Raw genomic sequence first — 17,415 nt, forward strand, 5'->3', positions numbered from 1 at the left:
AGAGTACTGGGTACATATAGTTGATCGATAAATACTGTTTTTAAAATTTAAAGGAAAACTGGGCCACCTGGGTAGCTCATTCGGTGAAGTGTCCCACTCTTGATTTCAGCTCAGGTCATGATCTCGAGGTTTGTGGGATCAAGCCCCACACTGGGCTCTGTGCTGACAGCTTAGAGCTTGCTTGAGATTGTCTGTCTCCCTCTCTCTCTGCCCCTCCCCAACTCGTGCCCTCTCTCTCTCTCTCAAAATAAATAAACATTTAAAAACAAAACAACAACCAAAAACTTAAAGAAAAACGTATAAAAGCAGCCTATCTACATTAAGTAAATTTGGATAAGAGAAGAGGAAATCTTCCCCTTAACCTTGACTACTTTGCCACAACCATTTTCGTATGCACACACTCCCTGAACTTCTCCAACTTTTCAGCTGGACTACCGCCTCCCCCGCAAAGAAGAGGAAAGTTGATTAGTACTGTTCACTCCCTTCTCTGAGGATAGGCCCATCCTTACAGGCAAAAATAAGGGCAGGGAGAGAAGTCTCCGTAGTAACTTGTCTAGATGGCTGCAATTCCAGGCAATAAAACAGTGCGAGCTTCTAGCTTTTTGAGTTCAGGTTCTTTCCAGCAAGCGATACTAACTCGTCAAACAGGTGAGACAATGTGGATACAAAACAACATAATCTATGGCATACACTCACTTGACAAGATTCGGTGGGAGAAGAAACAGGCAGGACCCAGAGACTCTGGACTGCATAGTCCCATGCCAGCCCTGTCCCATGTGACCAACCCCTTCGTCTAAAACACATCTTCCCAAAGCCCTCCTCTGACCTCTGGCAATAAAATAAGCTAGCTAGGCCACATGTGGCTTTGTGTCTATTTCTCCTTTATTTGCACGTGGGTTTTCTCACCATCGTGTCATCAGACGGACGGTGTGGGCTTGAGTGTGGGAATGGGGTATGGGCCATGTACTGTTTAGCCTCATTTGGACTCTCCTCTTTTTGGTTGAACTTCATTCACACCCTTCGCTCATATACCAGGGCAGAGCAAACACTCTGCGGTCTTCTCCTCTGTGTTTTGAGTGTCCCTCCCACAGGCTTAGGGACCTGCATGTATTTGACATAATTTTACTGGCTTCACACACTCCATTTCAACTATTCAACCCTGAAACTTTCTCTTTCTCCTAAAGTCTAGACTTCTCCTTCGACTTCCCACTCGGATCCCGACTGGTCATGCCACAGTGGGTGGCCGGAGAGTGAAAGCTACTGATGTAATCTCACAATTATTTTGTTTCCACTTGCACTTAAAAATCCATGCAGATTTGATATTCTACTACCATATATGACATCTGTGTTTGTCTCATGCAAACAACATCTTCAGTCATCGTATAATAATCTGTATTTGTCTCCGACAGATACTGTCTTTAATCACTGTCCAGCTAATTTAACTAAGCCCTCCTTCCCATCTTTAAGGAGAACCGATATGCCAGGAAGACGTGTTTATCGGGTTTGTCTTGTGGTTCCATCTTCCTTTCACACAATCTAAAACCTTCCTAAGGGACAGAAGGCCCAGTCTGAGAAGTAAGTAATCGATCAATGTTTGATTGTCGGCATTCAAAATTTGACATTTACGTTTTTGACCCTTCTCAAAAGATGCTGAAGATTCATGATGCATGGAATTCTTGAATTTTGCTGGAGCCTGAATTAGACTTATGAGCATGTTTCTAGGCCAGTGGTTGGAAGGAGGTCCCTTAGACAGGGAGAGGGGCCTGGCCAGCAGCCCAGCGTGCACGTCGTAGCTTGGCGCTCTTATTCTCCAGTTGTCAGGCTCTCAATTGTTGGGAAAGGAAACTCAAGAAGGTCAAAGGCTTACAGTATATCCTCCCAGCTTTCTCTACAGCCCCAACATATAATAAATACCTCTGAGCTAAGCCATTTGGCTCATACACCAACGCTCTCATTAGATTCATGTCACTTCTTTATTCAAAACCCCGCAATGACTTTCCATCACGTGAACCTAGTAAAATCCACGTTCTCTATCATGGCCTACAGGGCCCTCTGTGATCTGGCCCCTGTCTACCCCTCTGACTTCATTCCTTGGCATTCTCGCTTCTGCTAGTGGGGCTTTATCCACCCTGGCCACCTTGGCATCCTCAGAATAAGCCACCATGCTCCCCGACACCTGCCTTTGCACTGGCTGTCCCTCCTGCCCCTGGCTTTCCTCCCTGACTCCAGCTGGGGCTCCCCCAAATGCACCTCCTCACAGGCACCTTCCCTGGCCACCTTCTCAGACCAAAGCTCCCCTAGCACTCTGAAGCTTCCCGCTCTGCTTTCCTTTTTAGAGCACTCGCCACTCTCTCCCATCACTTAAGGTATTTACTATCTCTCTGTTTCCTGTTGGCCTCCCTGCCTAGAAAGTCAGCACCCTGGAGATAGGCATCTTGTCTCTGCTGTGGAGATACTCAGTGAGCATCTGTTATGTGAGGGGAAGCCACATGAACCCCCCGCCCCCACTTCAGCCAAGACTGAATTACTGTCAGCTACATTGCCGAAGGCCCGCACGCCCGAAGCAACCCCAAGCGCAGACACGATCCACCCGGAACCAACCTGAAGCATTAAAGCAGTACGTGTCATACTGGGAGGTGTTGGATGTGAGGATGTACACCCCGGTGTTGTTCGCGGCACAGATGGAGTTGGGGTGAATACGGGGGATCACCACGTGACCTTCTATGAACCCGTACCTGCAAGAGACAAGCAAGAGGTCATCCACCTGCAAGGCGGCGATGAGGGTTTCAGAACACACCATCACGTGACATCTCACACGCTGCGCCGCCTCGTTCAATTCACCCCTGGGGACGGCAGACGTTTCAACGACTGTGTTGTACGAAATCCAAAAACAACAGCAGAGGGAGAATGGAGGGGATCGACTCCGCTGATTTTATTTAGAGCTCTATACAGAGCTTTAAAAAAGAAAAAGGCAGGAAGGAAAAACCTGTTTTCAGATAAAATCTGTGGGCAGCAGCAGCAAGTTCCTTCCAACAGGCAGAGGGAAGCCGGAGTCGAGGAAGAGGGAAGAACAACCACTTTCTGATGTGAGTTCCACTCTGGCTCTCCATCACCTTCCCATTTTCCAGGAAACACATCAAATCACCAGCCCCCAAAGGATGGGACGAGGTGGCTCTTCGCATCAGCCCGCGAATGTCAAAACTGCCTATTTCCCCCACCCCCACCCCTTCCTTCCCCGCCTCACCTTATCCTGTGATTCCCTTGTTCCAGACTCCATTACTGCAAACACAAAGCCCTGTTTAGATGCTGGGAACACAGTACATTTTGCCTCACGAGCATCCCAGGCATAATTTCATTGCCAGTGGAAGTAAATTGACTGTCATTAAAATGGGAGTAATAGTGATTAAGTAAGTAGATAGCGGTGCCTCATTTAGCTCGGGAATTTTCCAGAGGCAGCACAGTCAGAGAAGTGCATAAGGCCCCTCTGCCCCTACCAGGATGTTTCCAGGAGCAGGGGAGCAGGTCAGAGCTGGAGGCCCCTTTGGATACAACAGACAGCACCCGGGCCTCTTGGATCCGCATCGCAGAAGCTGAATACTCACTACACAATCTGTCCGGAAGGGAAAATGCCTCAAAATGAGATGTGGGCTGAGAAGAGGGTGGCGGCGGGGGTGGGGGTGTGGGGGTAGGACAAAGAGGGTGAAGTTAAATCCAGCAAGTTTCTGAAACTGCAATGCTGGCTAAAACGCGCAGCGTAGATCCTTTTAATCTTTCCTGCCAGAGGCAACAGCACATAGCGCATAGCCCTGCAAGACCCACGGAAATGGCCATGAATTTGAAATGTCTAAGCACATAGAGCTCATTACATCTATGTTGCAACTGTAGCGCATGACTAATTCCCCATCTGAAAGGACAGACTGGTTTCTCCAAAGACTCCTGAGCTTGGTGGGCAGAGGGAGAGCAATTAAATGTTAACAAGTTTCCATATATCTGGGAAAGGCTACTAATCAGGGCGGGGCACACAGAAGAGAGCGGCTGCTAAGGTTTTATGGGAGCGGATGAGACTTGCCACCTGTCCTGTGGCAGATATCTGATTCATAGCTACCGGAGCGAAATTATGGAAATGTGTTTTGCAACATTTAATACCTGCTCTGGGTGGAAGGATAGGTTTCTTAGGCCCCTTTGGTTTTTCTTTTTCTTTCTTTTTTATTTTTAATTAAAAAATTTTGGGGGGTGTTTATTTATTTTTGAGAGAGAGAGAGAGAGAGAGAGAGAGAGAGCGAGCGCTCACAAGGGAGGGGCAGAGAGAGAGACAGAGGATCCCAAGCAGGTTCTGTTCTGACAGTGCAGAGCCCCATGCGGGGCTCGAACTCACCAACTGTGAGATCATGACCTGAACCGAGGTCGGATGCTTCACTGACTGAGCCACCCAGGCATCCCTGTTTCTTTCTTTCTTTCTTTCTTTCTTTCTTTCTTTCTTTCTTTCTTTCTTTCCTCTTTCCTTCCTCCCTCCCTCCTTTCTTTCTTTTTTTCTTTCTTTCTTTCTTTCCTCTCTCTTTCCTTCCTCCCTCCCTTCTTTCTTTCTTTCTTTCTTTCTTTCTTTCTTTCTTTCCTCTCTCTTTCCTTCCTCCCTCCCTTCTTTCTTTCTTTCTTTCTTTCTTTCTTTCTTTCTTTCTTTCTTTCTTTCTGTTTTAAATTAACAATATCCTTGGTGAGCCTACTCCCCACCCCACCCCATCACATTCAGGAGATCTGTGTAATACTGACATTCTAGAATCTGCATTCCCTTTGTAAGTTATTCCTGAGTTGTTGCCACATCATGCCAACTGCCACTTTTATGCATCCCACCGTACATGAGCTGGGATGTTAAAATTTAAATGTGTGTATACCGCCCCAGCAGGTTGCTGTTCACAGGGAGGAAAGAAATGCTCAGCAAATCCATGCACCTTGCTTCCGTCCCCCTTGCAGTCCGCCCTTGGGGAGGGTCATTGAATTGTGGCCCTTCGCTCAGGCGAAGAAGCAGGACTGGGATCTGGACTCCTCCCCACACCCACAATGTGGCCCTGGGGCCACTTCTTGAGCCTCGGCACTTCTCCCAGCCTCAGTGGCTTCATCCAGACACTGGAGTAATAGGATCGACCCAGGGTGCAGTCTGAGCATTGAGGGGATGTGGGCGAGTGGGGAGCAGGGCGCCCAACCCCTAAGTGCGCAACAGTTCGCCAGTGGGAGTGGGAAGAACCTCCCTCTTTTCAGCAGATGGGAATAGTTCTGTGTTTCCTAAGTATGTCTTGCCTGTATTTCACAATCAAAATTCAGCTTCGTAAGTCTACTTTTTTAGGCTACTGGCCTAGCCAGGGCTGTATTTAAACAATTAGCCTGGGGGAACAGAATAAATGGATCTGCTAATTGGCCTTCCTTCATTGCAGCCTACAGCTGGGGTTTGGGAGTCAGCAAAGCTTCTTCCTTCCTCCGCTTTCCCATTCTCCCAGACCTCGCTCAGAGCACACGCAGATGTCTGTGCACATCTGCCCTTTCTGTCAGAGCAGTACTGCTCCGTAGCACTGTCTGTGATAATGGAAATGTTCTATCATCTGTGTTGCCCAATAGAGCAGGTGCCAGTCATCCGTCCTAGCTGAGCACTTGAATGTCGACAGAGCTGCTGAAGCACCAGGATTCAATTTTACTGAATTGCAGTGAGCCCGCCACACGTGGTGAGTGGCTACCTTATCGGTGCAGTTTTGGAGTCAAGACTTTCCTTTTCCTTTTCAACAGGAGAGTCTGGGCTCCCACTCCTAATGTGGGCGTTACCCTGTAGCCAAGGATGTGGACAGTAGCCAAGGATGTGGACAGGTGTACTTAACTCACATCTCATGGCTTGGATAAAGATGTCTGCAGCTTGACTTTTATTTATTTATTTATTTTTAATTTTTTTTAAACATTTATTTATTTTTGAGACAGAGAGAGACAGAGCATGAACAGGGGAGGGACAGAGAGAGAGGGAGACACAGAATCTGAAACAGGCTCCAGGCTCTGAGCTGTCAGCACAGAGCCGACACGGGGCTCGAACTCACGGACCGTGAGATCATGACCTGAGCCGAAGTCGGACGCTTAACCAACCAAGCCACCCAGGCGCCCCTGCAGCTTGACTTTTAAAAAGCAGCCTGTGTTTGTACGTGTGTGTATAATGAGAAAGAGGAAGTGTGTTACCTAATGACATACATTGCAAAAACAGGGGGAAGCTGCCGGCTGGGTGGAGACTTCAGAGCGGTTGTTCGGATTACCCAGAACTCTTCTAGTGAAAACAAACCAGACCAAACCACTTCACCGTGGTTGTCACCGCTGCTAGCTTTCAATGTGTACCACTCGCCACAGGGCCATTGGAAACTCAGAAGCAGAAGGCCACTGCCTGCTGTGACCGTCCTGCAGCAGAAGGGTCCATGGAGCGCGGTGATGTCCCGCACAAGGTCTCTCCGGAGGCCTTCTGGGTCCCTCTGACCACTTCCCAATCACGTGTAATAATCTATCTTAATAATCGTCATGCTCTTTCGTTTACAGTCTCAAACCAGAGCAACACAGAAGAGGAACAAACAAAGGGGAGACGGAGAGACACAGAGAGAGAAAAAGAGAGAGAGAGAAAAAGAGAGAGAGACAGAGAGACAGAGAGAGGGAGTTGTTTGGAAACTCTGCTTTGAGCCACGTCTGCAGAGCCAAGACTCCACCAGGCACGTATTTATTTTAAACACTGTTATTTGGTTTGCGTTTTCTTGTGGTTCCGACAATGATATTGCATGCTTCTTCAAAGCCGGGAGAGCGCTGTGGAAGCACTTTAGGCAAGAGGATTCCAACCCTTGACCTTTAATGGCCTCCTCCGGGCAACCCCACTATGATTCACAAAGGTGTCTTTAGCCGGCTTTCAATTCCAGTTGTCCTACAGGTTCCAGGTTGAGTTGCCCAAATTAATGGGTGGGGCCGACCTTCAGACAACCATCCATCAGCCGTCAGGGAGGAGCCTCTGGGTTCTAAGCCCCGCCCCCTCTCGCCTCTCACCTGCAGGTCTCAAACCCGATGCTCAGGGCTGCCTCCATCTCGGCAATGGTGGGCAGGGTGCTGTTGAAAGCCTTGCAGAGGTCAGCAGCCTCCGTCTTCGAGATGCTGTAGCGACCGTTTTTCTCCACGTGGAACACACCCGCGTATCGGCAGGTTATATTCAAATCTGTGGATGAAACAGAAATGTTAGATACTTCTGCATACATTACTGCGAAGGGTAAGAAGTTTGTTTTAGGGTAGATTCATTAAAAAGACTCATTTAAGGGGCACCTGGGTGGCTCAGTCGGTTAAGCATCCGACTCTTGGTTTTGGCTCAGGTCACGATCTCATGGCTTGTGGCTTTGAACCCCACGTCGGGCTCTGCGCTGAAGGTGTGGAGCCTGCTTGGGGTTCTCTCTCTCTCTCTCTCTCTCTCTCTCAAAATAAATAAACTTTAAAAAAAGACTCACTTAAAAAACCTCTACTGGCCAGAGTCTCCCACATTCACATGGCCTTCCAAAGCCCCACACGTTCAGCTCAACGCTGAGATCAGACATAGTAAAGCAGGGTCACTCTACTTTCTCTCCATCAATTGCTTTACAACCAAGTTTTTAAAAAGCACAGGATTTATTTCTGATTATGAAGGTCATATAACTTGTAGAAAACCGACAAAATTCAGGGAAGTAATGAAGGAAAAGCAAGGCCACCAACTATCGCCAACACTTTAAATATTTTGCTGTATCTTCTTTCAGTTTTCTGAGTGTGTGTGTGTGTGTGTGTGTGCACTCATGAGGGTGTGTCTACTTATGTACTTACATAGTAAAAATGGTACTAAATATACAGTTTTTGATTTGATGGTCTTTTTTTCCACTTAATCTCATACTATGAGCATTTCCCCCCAATCATGTGGTATTTATTGTTCCCATAACTTAACAACCTCGATGGCTTCTGGTCGGACCCAGAATAAATGTCCTTATCATGGCTGATAAGACCTACACGAGCTGGCTCCTGTCTCCCTCTCTAACCTTTTGTAGCTCACTCTGCTCCAGCCATAAGGTTCCTTTGGAACTTTATGCCTTCAGTTCCTTTGGAACTGAGCCCTTTGCCACCTTAGAATACTTTTATCTGCCACCCCCTCTGTCTGGAATGTTCTGTCCTTAGATCATGGCATTTTTGGTTTGGCTTCACGTCACCCCCTCACTTCCCTCAACACTGTCATCCAACCCACGGTGTCTCCCTCACTCACCCTGCTTTTGTGTCTCCACAGCAACTTGTTTATTTATTTTTGCATTTAATTATTATCCATCTACCCTTCCTGTGATGGAGGCTCCAAAAAAAGCAAGGCCTTTTCCCTGTTTATAGTGTTTCTCTAATTCTCACAACGGTGTGCCAGAGAGTAGATGTTCAACCAATATTTACTGAATGAATAAATGACTCATTAAAATTTCCTAAGAAACACACTTTCAACATGTTGACAGATAGAGCCGAGATCCGTTGCTGGCTCCCAAGAGTCAGTGGCATTCAGAATAGAGGCCCAATGGCTACCAGCTGCTTAAAGAATTATTTAACCCAAGAGCTTCTGTGCATTTTGCAGACGTGAACCTAAAATCTCAAGAAGGAGTTGAAAATTTATGTGATTCTACCCGATCCTGTGTAACTATCTCAGAAGGCTTCTATCCCCTTAGGAGAAAACTCATTATTTTTCTAGGACTGTTATTATCCCCGGTCTGCACTTCAGTAAACTCCAACGCGGAAAGGTTAAGTCATTGTAGCTGTCCTGGTGAAGCGTACTTCCTTGAGCCTCGAGGGCTGTCCTTTCCTGAGGAAGCTTACCTTCCTCTGGGCCTACTGCATGGTGGCCCGCGTGCCAGGCCAGGCACCACATCGTTAGTCAGGGGCCAGGTGTGGCTTCAGACAACACTGACTTTAACTCAGACGCCATCGCTCACTTGGCCTGCTCCAGAGGTGGTCAGAAGATTCTGCGCGTTCATTCATGAGAAAGTTGAGGCTCAGAGACGTAAGTGGCCCCAGGAAGCAGGCATTTCTGTCTGGAGCCTGTAGTTGACTTCCTGAATCTCAGTTGTTTTGGTCTACAGTTCTGAGCCAGGAGCCCAGGGTCGGGGTGTGTGTGTGTGGGGGGGGGGGGAGGCCTGTTCCTACAGAGTCCCCCCGCGCCCCCAGCACCTTTGGGGTTCGATGTTACATTATCTTCCTCAGACCCTGAGAGGTGAATTGTATGCATGTCTGTAGTGTTTATAGGCGAAGAAACCGAAGCTCAGGAAATGGAAACCTTCCCAAAGTCGCCCAGCTATTACACGGCAGGGCTGGAGTCCCAGCTCAGGTCTGTGTCACCCAAACCCACCCTCCAAACCGCTTCGCTGTGTGCCCTGGGATTCCTTCGTGTCACCAGAGCGAATCTGCGCTCTAAGGGGGAGAGGCACGCCTAAACGACGACTACGTAAGGACTAAGATAGGATCAGTGTTACTGAGCTGGATGGACAGGAAGCGCTTTCTCCTTTCTGAGCAGGAAGCAGGTGCTAACCACCGGTGAACAGTGTCTGGAACCATAACATTTCTGTATGAGCCTTCCTGAGCCCGAAAATACTAAAAGAAGAAACAAGAAATGGAGCTTTGAAAAGACATCCACCGGTATCAATTGCTTCTCTCTCTCTCTCTCTCTCTCTCTCTCTCTCTCTCTCTGTATCATTAGCACGTAGGTGCTGCTTAATAGCATCAGAACTAAGTGGACTGGAGAAATGTGTTTTTGCGTGATTAATTCCTTCCTGGGTCGACTGGTGTCCTTCTGGAGCCACTCGCACAACACTTGGCTGATGAGGCAAGACAGAGGAGGGAAATGCACAAGGCCCTTTTGAAATATTGTTTGTTCTCACTGACATTTTCAGCTTTGGCCTTTGTCAGCCAACGTTCGCACCGGGGAAGCTGGGGTGACAGCCCTTCCGGCAGCCTACAAAAGTAAAACACAGCCTCCCAACCAACTCCTTGGAGGTGAGGCTGCTGGGGGAGGCTTCAGCAGACGGCAGGAGGGGCGACTGCCTGGCAGCACTTGGCCAGGTGGCCCGTGTCACTCCCGGGTTAAAAATAAACCACCAAGGACGGTGGTTTGGAGCTGAATGGCAGTTTCTGTTGTATTAAAATTAATTCTAGTTTGCCACCTGGCATCCAGAACATGCAAATGCAAAAGGAACTGAGACTTTTGAATAAAATGCCTTGAGTTCCGCATGCGGCTGCCGACCCGACCTTCCAGACAACACACGCATGCGCTGTGTGTGTCCGCACGGCGGAGAGCAGGGGGTTCAGGTGGTTTTGTGCGTCTGTCCTTCCAGCCAAGACAGGAAGAAACAGGTAAACTCAGCCTTCGGTGGTCCTCGACTGGGAGGCGTCCACCGGCCTGCCACACAGCAGGGATCAGCAAAGGGCTGCCGAGAGAAGAAATTCTGTGCAGACTAGAAGTTTCACGGCTTCCATTTACCTTAATCTAACAGACAAGGTCCAGCTGCTAATCCTGATGGATTTTAGCCACCTAGGGATTGCAGAGACGGTGCCCGAAACTTCACTTCAAGCCAACTATCCCCATGAGGGCTTATAGTTCTTCTCCTCTGGGTCCCTCTTGCCTTAAAGGGACTAACCTGTCAGGGCTGTGTATCCTTTAATGATTGATGAAGACTTTCCAACAGGCTTCCTTAACACTTATGCAAACCCAAATTATGACTCCAAAGGATACCGATAATACCGACAGCAAGGACAGTAGCAAACATGCATTGTGCACTTAGACATATGCCAGACGCTCCTCTAAACACTTTACAAGCACGAACTCATTTTGTCCTTAAAACAGCCCTACAAGGGGTGCCTGGGTGGCTCCGTCGGTCGAGCGTCCGACTTCGGCTCAGGTCACCATCTCGTGGTTTGTGGGTTCGAGCCCCGCGTCGGGCTCTGTGCTGACCGCTTGCTCGGAGCCTGGAGACTGCTTCTGATTCTGTTGTCTCCCTCTCCCTCTGCCCCTCCCCTGCTCACGCTCTGTCTCCCAATAATAAATGAATGTTAAAAAAGATTGAAAAAACAAACAAAAAACCCCCAGCCCTACGAGGTAGGTGATATTATTATCCCCACTTTCCAGATACAGAAGCTGAGGTACAGAGAAGGGAGGAAACATGGCCAGGTTCCCAGAGCTAGTGATGACGGAGCTGGGATTCAAATCCAGCTAGTCTGGTACCAGGCACCTATGGACTTAATCAACAGGCTACTACTCCCTACCCTGATTTAGGTAACTTGTTATGACCTCCCAACTATGATTCCCAGTGCATAGCTGAGAATATTTCCAAGGTTTAAGTGAAGTTAAGAGCAAGGCTGAGCTGTGAGTAGCCACGGACCACAGATCACCCGATGGGGCTCCAGCATCGGCGGCAGTGGCATTTAACCCACACCAGAAACACGAACCCCTGCAGAGAAGCAGGCCTTCCCAGATGTGTGCGCATCTCTCCCGAAAAACAGAGACTTCTGTGATTAGGGATCTGTTGTGACTCAAAAGGCTAACACTTGAGTGGCCAATTTTATCTCTCAAACGTTTCCAACTGAAAATCAGTCAAGAATGTTTTCCGTTGAGGCCTCTGGTCTCCAATAAATTTCCTGTGTCATGTAATAAGTAAACTGTCCCAAGTCCCACCCTCTGAGAGACCCAACGGGCAACGGTTACTGTTCAAGGCCACTTCCAGATTCAGGGAGGAGTCTCTCTGGAGGGAGAAATGCCACCCGGGCCGTCAGAACCCTTGTTACTATAGGAGGGTCAGAGAGGTCATGGAGTCCAGCACTCAGGGATCTCGTTGCCACAGGGGAAGAGGTAGGAGTGCTCTTCTTGTCTAACGTACTCCCTGGCACCAGACTCACATGCGGGTTGGTAGTTCAGCTTATTGAGGACCCTCCCACAGCTGGGTTCAAATCCTGACATGGTCACTCATTCCAGGTTATAAGGCTAGGTAGTTCTTTCTCCTCTCTGACACTCAGTCTTCTCCTTGATGGGTTGAAGATCCCAACCCTTCAGGGTTTGATACGGTGTTTGGACTTAATTAGACTCAATGGTATGGCATACCTATTAAGGGCTTATCTACTTCAGCCAATTTAATTCTCGAAAAAATGCTATGAAGGAGGCACTATTGCTAACCCCGTTTTAGAGACAAGGAAACTGAGGCACAAATAGGTTCAATAACTTGCCCCCAGTCATCGAGGTGAGAAAGGCAGGGATCCGACCTCTGTGCTATACTGCCAATGAGGCAGGGTTCTGGGATACATCCATTCTTGGCATAAATCCTAGCTGACCCCTAACACCATTAATCTTACCTATATTTTCCACTAAGCCACAGATCAAGGAAAATAGGTCTGTCTAGTAAAATCGGCCCAACACATGTCAAAACCTTGCCAAATGAAACGGCAAGGCTGGAGACGAATAGCTTCTTGGTTTGCCCCAGTCTCTCCCCAAGTGGTAGAAACATCACCCCATCTGCTGAGTCGAGCACTGTGTAATGTTTCCCTAGCTTGCTGTCCTCCACACATCCACTTCCTGAGGGGTGAGTGGGAACTGGGGTGGTCACACAGCTGACCAGCGATAGAGCTGAGTGACAAGAGGTTTTCCATCCAGATCCACCAGCTGGTCTTTGGGGGCGGGGGGGGGGGGGAGTGTCTATAAACCTGCGAAATCATGTGCAAGCCTATGTGTGTATATGTATCTGTGTGTGCAAGTATGTGCATGTGTGTGTGTGTGTGTGTGTGTGTGTGTGTGTGTGTGTATGGAGGGTTTTGGGTGGGACAGCATCCCTAGGTTCCATTAGTTTCTCAGAGAAGTCTATATGACATCAACAGGTAAAGAATAACAAGAAACTATTATCTTCAGGGTCTCTTCAGTAATGAGAGATTCCAAGATTCTAGAATTTTGGAACTTCTTTATGACAGTAGGGACTGTATCTCTCCCTCATCACTGTGTCCCCAGTACCCAGCACAACACTGCACAGAGTAGGCTCATGTTGAACAAATGAATGAATGAATGAATGAATGAGTGGATGCTCTGTCCTACCCTCAACACCATTCAGGACAAGGAGACTCGTGAGGTGCAAAAACGAAGAGCTCTCAAGTCCATCCCCCACATGACATCTCAAGACTCACCAGCTGGGCCCTGTTGAGAATTCCCTGTTGGACACTTAAAATGTCTTTAACCCGAAGCATCTGCTTCTGAGAACCTTTGCTGTTTTCCCCAGAAGCAAATGTTTCAAGAGACCAACTTTCAGTTTTGGAGCTGGCTTTGTCTAAGTTTTGTCTACAATGGGCATCCTTGTCATAGGGCCAGTTCTGGGGTCAGGTCTCCCGAGAGAGGGTGACGGCCCTTCTGTGTCCCAGGTGAAGGCGACACACAGTCATCCTGTGCCCAGAGACTCTTGGTTCTACAAACCAAAGGCAGAATAGGATTTTTTTTCTACTGATTTGGTCCCAGAGTTGGCTATGTGTCTGGGGAAGTTGCTTTTTCTTGAAGTCGGGAATAGGGCCAGTTGCTGGGACCCGATGCCTGGTGCAGTTCCCACGGCCATGCAGAGAACTGCCAGCAGCAGGCCGGCGTGCGAGGTTTTCAGCATTTACACCTCAGAATTCATGTAATTCTCGCCACAATCCTATGTGGTTGGCACCATCATTATCCCCATTTTAGGCAGGAGGTAACTGATTCATTGAGAAGACGCGAGTAGCCGGAGCTCATAAGCAGGGGCTTGGTTTCAGACTGGGCGGTCCAGTTGATTACACTGAGGTGTGACTGGCATCCTGTGCAGGGGCCAGACGCTCTGACTACGGGAAGCCACCTGTCTTCTGTGTGGTCTTTAAAGTGCGGAGAGGTGAGCCCTAAAAGAGAGCTCTGGAAAGAGGAATTTGAGCTTATGGAATATTATTATAAGATCAGAGGTCCCTTGATTCAGGGCCCTTGGCTCAAGAACCTGGTAAAGCTTCCGGGGAAGCCCTCCCTAATGGAATGTCCACGCTCTCCCCGGGGAGAAGATTCGGAGGTCTCCATGTTCACTGGATTTCCCCAACCGTGGGCCGCTCACCTCTTTCTGATTCTACCTGTGCTTGCCCCATGAAACCCCTGGGAGCTGAGAATCCAACCCGAGCCATAGCCTCAGGCTTCCCTTGCCTTTTACAGCCTCTGGTCCACCAGGCGGGGCAAATGAAGAGAGGATCTTGCGACTCAGGGTTGGCCCAGGGCTGGGACACCAGACCACAGGCTGTCCTGGTAACATTTTGAGGATGTCTTCTGCCCAGCCCAGAAATCTCAACCGACCAAACGAAAATGCCAGGCCAATCAAGCAGGAGCATGGCCCTGCAGGCCGATGGCGGCCACTTCCATGGAGCTCCTGGGAGTAAGTGGCATGCAAGCCTCCGGGCAGTGGCGGCTGCATTTTCAGAGTGTTTATCATGAAAGAGCCAGGATTCTGTTTCTGTCCTCTGATTGGCTGAGCTCGTGTCTAAAAAAAGATGACACAACTCACAAACCCGACTGAACTGACTCTGATAGAAGCAGGGCTAGAAAAGGCCAATTTTTTTTGAAAGCATTATGGCTCATTGGATCATCTATGTTTAAAGCCAGGTGGGGCAACAGACAGCTTCTAACCAAGAGCAAACAAAATCCAGAATGGCTGAGCAGGGTCTCCCAGCCAGCTGTGAGAAAAGCGGGCCCCCGGGGTCCATAACTGCTAGATTCCTGACTCCTAGTCCAGTGCTCTTACTCCTGAATTGGTTTTATAAGAGGCCTGAGCAAGCCGTTCCCAATGAAGCCACAACCCACTGTCTTAATGGGACACGAAGAAACCATTCTGTTCTTCATTTCTTTGACGGTTTGATGTCTTCAAAGCCCACGAGTTTCCATCCAGGACTCTCCTAGCTGTGAGAGCCCCTGCTGCCACTCAGGCCCGCCAGGCCAGAAAGCTGGCAGGCTTCCTGTTGCCCCCACGTCACTCTCCCCCATCCCCTGACGCCCATGTGATGGGCGCCTGGTGAAAGGATCTATTGTTCAGGATCCATTTCTGAATGAGGCCAAAATCACACTCAGTGGCCGAATCGCCTTTGGCCGCCCAGGGCAGACCATGAGTCTTGGGTGACTCAGTCTCTCCCGGAATTGCCCCGGAGGTGGGTGAGGGTTTAATGAGCAGAGAAAATAGTCATACACCATCATACCCAGAGAATTTCCTCCAGAATGTGTCCTGGGTTGCTTTCAACTGAGCTGTGCACCTCTTGGCACTCAGAAAGGAAACGCACCCCAACTTCTTGGCGCCTGGCTGTACCCCCTGACCTTTCAGCCTCTTGTCCATGGAACATCGAGCCCATCATGGCAGCCAACACTGAACCGACGGGGGCCCATTACATCCACTCTGTCAGAGGAGAGTCCAAAAGGATCTCTCAGCCACCACCCTGACTGACCCAATGGAGCTCTTGGGTTGTTGCCCCAGTCTGAAGAAAGACCCCACCCCTACCTCCTCGTGGGGTGATGGGAACAGGGGAAGCGGGGGGGGTGGGGGTGGGGGGTGGAGGAAGCCTGTTTAGGTTCCCACCCAACCCTGGATCCAACAGAGTCTTTCCAGCAAAGGACAGTGTGTGCCCCAGAACCGTCATCTCACTATACATCTCTGGAAGGTCAAGTGGTTTTTGGTGAGCGAGTCTCCGGGAAGAGAGAAAGAAAGAAACCACAGTGTGTACACCTGCGCGTTGCCATGGCGATCAGGAAACACTCAGGTCTGGCCTTGAAACCTGTGTTTTCTTCTTTTTTGATCGTATCAGTTTAGCAGATTTGACTAGCACAAACCCAGGATGTGGTAAATGAAATGAAAAAGCATCTCAGGGGCCCACATGGGGCTTTTCCTGTTGCCAGTAGGAAAAAAAAGGGGGGTCCCGCTTTGGTAACTAGATCGGTTTTTCCTGGTGCAGTGACAATTCCGGCGACATCACCTCATTCTTGTACAGCTTTTGCTCAGGTCTGTCGCCTGTGCTTTGAAGAACGGGCTGACCTTATTTAGTCCGAGGGAAGTACTCCAACGAACGCCGAGACAGACTGAGGCTGTCGCTCACAGGTGGCAGCTGCATTTCAGGGTGGTTAGTCGGTCACTGACATGCTGGAGGGGCCCCCATCTGGGAGAAGGAACTGGTTCTAGCCTCAGTCCTGTTAATTATAAGCCGCGTGACCTTGAGCAATTCACTCTAGCCCCCAGCTTCACACCTCGCCTTCTTACCTCCCAGGACGAAATAAACAGGGAATACTTGGCGCTTGTGGGAGGAGAGGGGGAGGAGTGATACGCACACCTGGGAGAGTATTCAACTCTCAGATAGCTTCTCAAAAATCCGATATTAATTAAGACCACATTTGGGCTGCAAGCCCGGCAGAGAAGACACATCAAAGCGTAAGCAAGCCTCCGTAATCTGGCCACGTGGGTGGTTTCCTTCTCCCGTTACGAAGCATTTCCACGTCCCAAAGCAGCCCTGCGAGGCCCAGCGGGTAGATACCGTGGACCCATTTTACAGATGAAGAAACCAAGGAGCAAGAGATCCAGAGACTCAAAGTTCTACAGAGTTTGAATAAAACCCAGACTTCAGCTCAGGTTTCCAAGGTCTCCTCGTTCCCCCCTCCCCCGTTATCTGTGGAGCTGCCCTTTGCATCTTGGGTTGTCATCGAGCAAAGGGGAAAGGTGAGTGCTCGGGGAGTAGGGTGACGGTTTTCAGACCGCCCCCTACCACGCTGTTCGAGGCAGAATCACAATATTTAGGACGGGTGACAGCAGAGGTGTCCCAGTGGGAGCTGGAGAGAAGAGAGGAGGGGCAGACCCTAGGCCCTCGTTCTTGCCCAGCCCCCACCCCACCCCACCAATGGCCCTGACACCCCACACCGTGCTTTCTAGGAGGCTCAGTGGAACACTCTGGAAACCAGCGCAGTACAGGCCAGTCATGGCAACGATAACCACTTAGCAGGGCCTGCAACGTGCCAGGGGCTCCAAAGCATTTGGAGCCTTAAGACGGTTAGTCGCTCCTCGTGATAGCTATGGAAACAGAGTCGGAGCGTTAAGTACTTAGCACAGGGCTCACAGCTCACAGGCTGCAGCCCAAGTGAAATGCAAATGTGTAAAAATGCTTTACAAGGGATACAGGCTTAGCGTGATTATTTTTGTATTTCCTCCCTCCGTCTCAAGAATAAAATTACCTTGCAATTTAAAATTCTCCATGAAGACTGTCCCTAGTGCTCCCCTATGGTGAGGAGGCAACAAAGTCTGAATTTCTAATCCTATTCTAGAGGGGCAGGGCTGGGTAACAGTGCACTTGGCAAGATTTATAGAGTCAGACGCTGAGGTGAGACGG

The 17,415-nt window shown here is 49.2% G+C and overlaps 1 protein-coding gene across 16 annotated transcripts in view; it reads right to left on the bottom strand.

Moving 5' to 3' along the window:
- Positions 1 to 17,415, bottom strand: part of CD44 (CD44 molecule (IN blood group)) — a 90,802-nt gene that overhangs the window by 47,544 nt on the left and 25,843 nt on the right. For all 16 annotated transcript variants that reach the window (XR_013550182.2, XM_060606335.3, XM_060606336.3 and 13 more), the window contains exons 2-3: positions 7,048 to 7,213; positions 2,602 to 2,735 (exon numbers count right to left, since the gene is read on the bottom strand). Coding sequence is in view for 15 of the 16 variants with exons in the window: in XM_060606335.3 (XP_060462318.2) it covers positions 2,602 to 2,735; positions 7,048 to 7,213 (300 nt within the window). In the remaining variant the exon portion in view is untranslated. The remainder of the gene's footprint in view (positions 1 to 2,601; positions 2,736 to 7,047; positions 7,214 to 17,415) is intronic.

Source organism: Panthera onca, chromosome D1, assembly GCF_046562875.1.
Source record: "Panthera onca isolate mPanOnc1 chromosome D1, mPanOnc1 haplotype 2, whole genome shotgun sequence".
NCBI classification, from domain to species: domain Eukaryota; kingdom Metazoa; phylum Chordata; class Mammalia; order Carnivora; family Felidae; genus Panthera; species Panthera onca.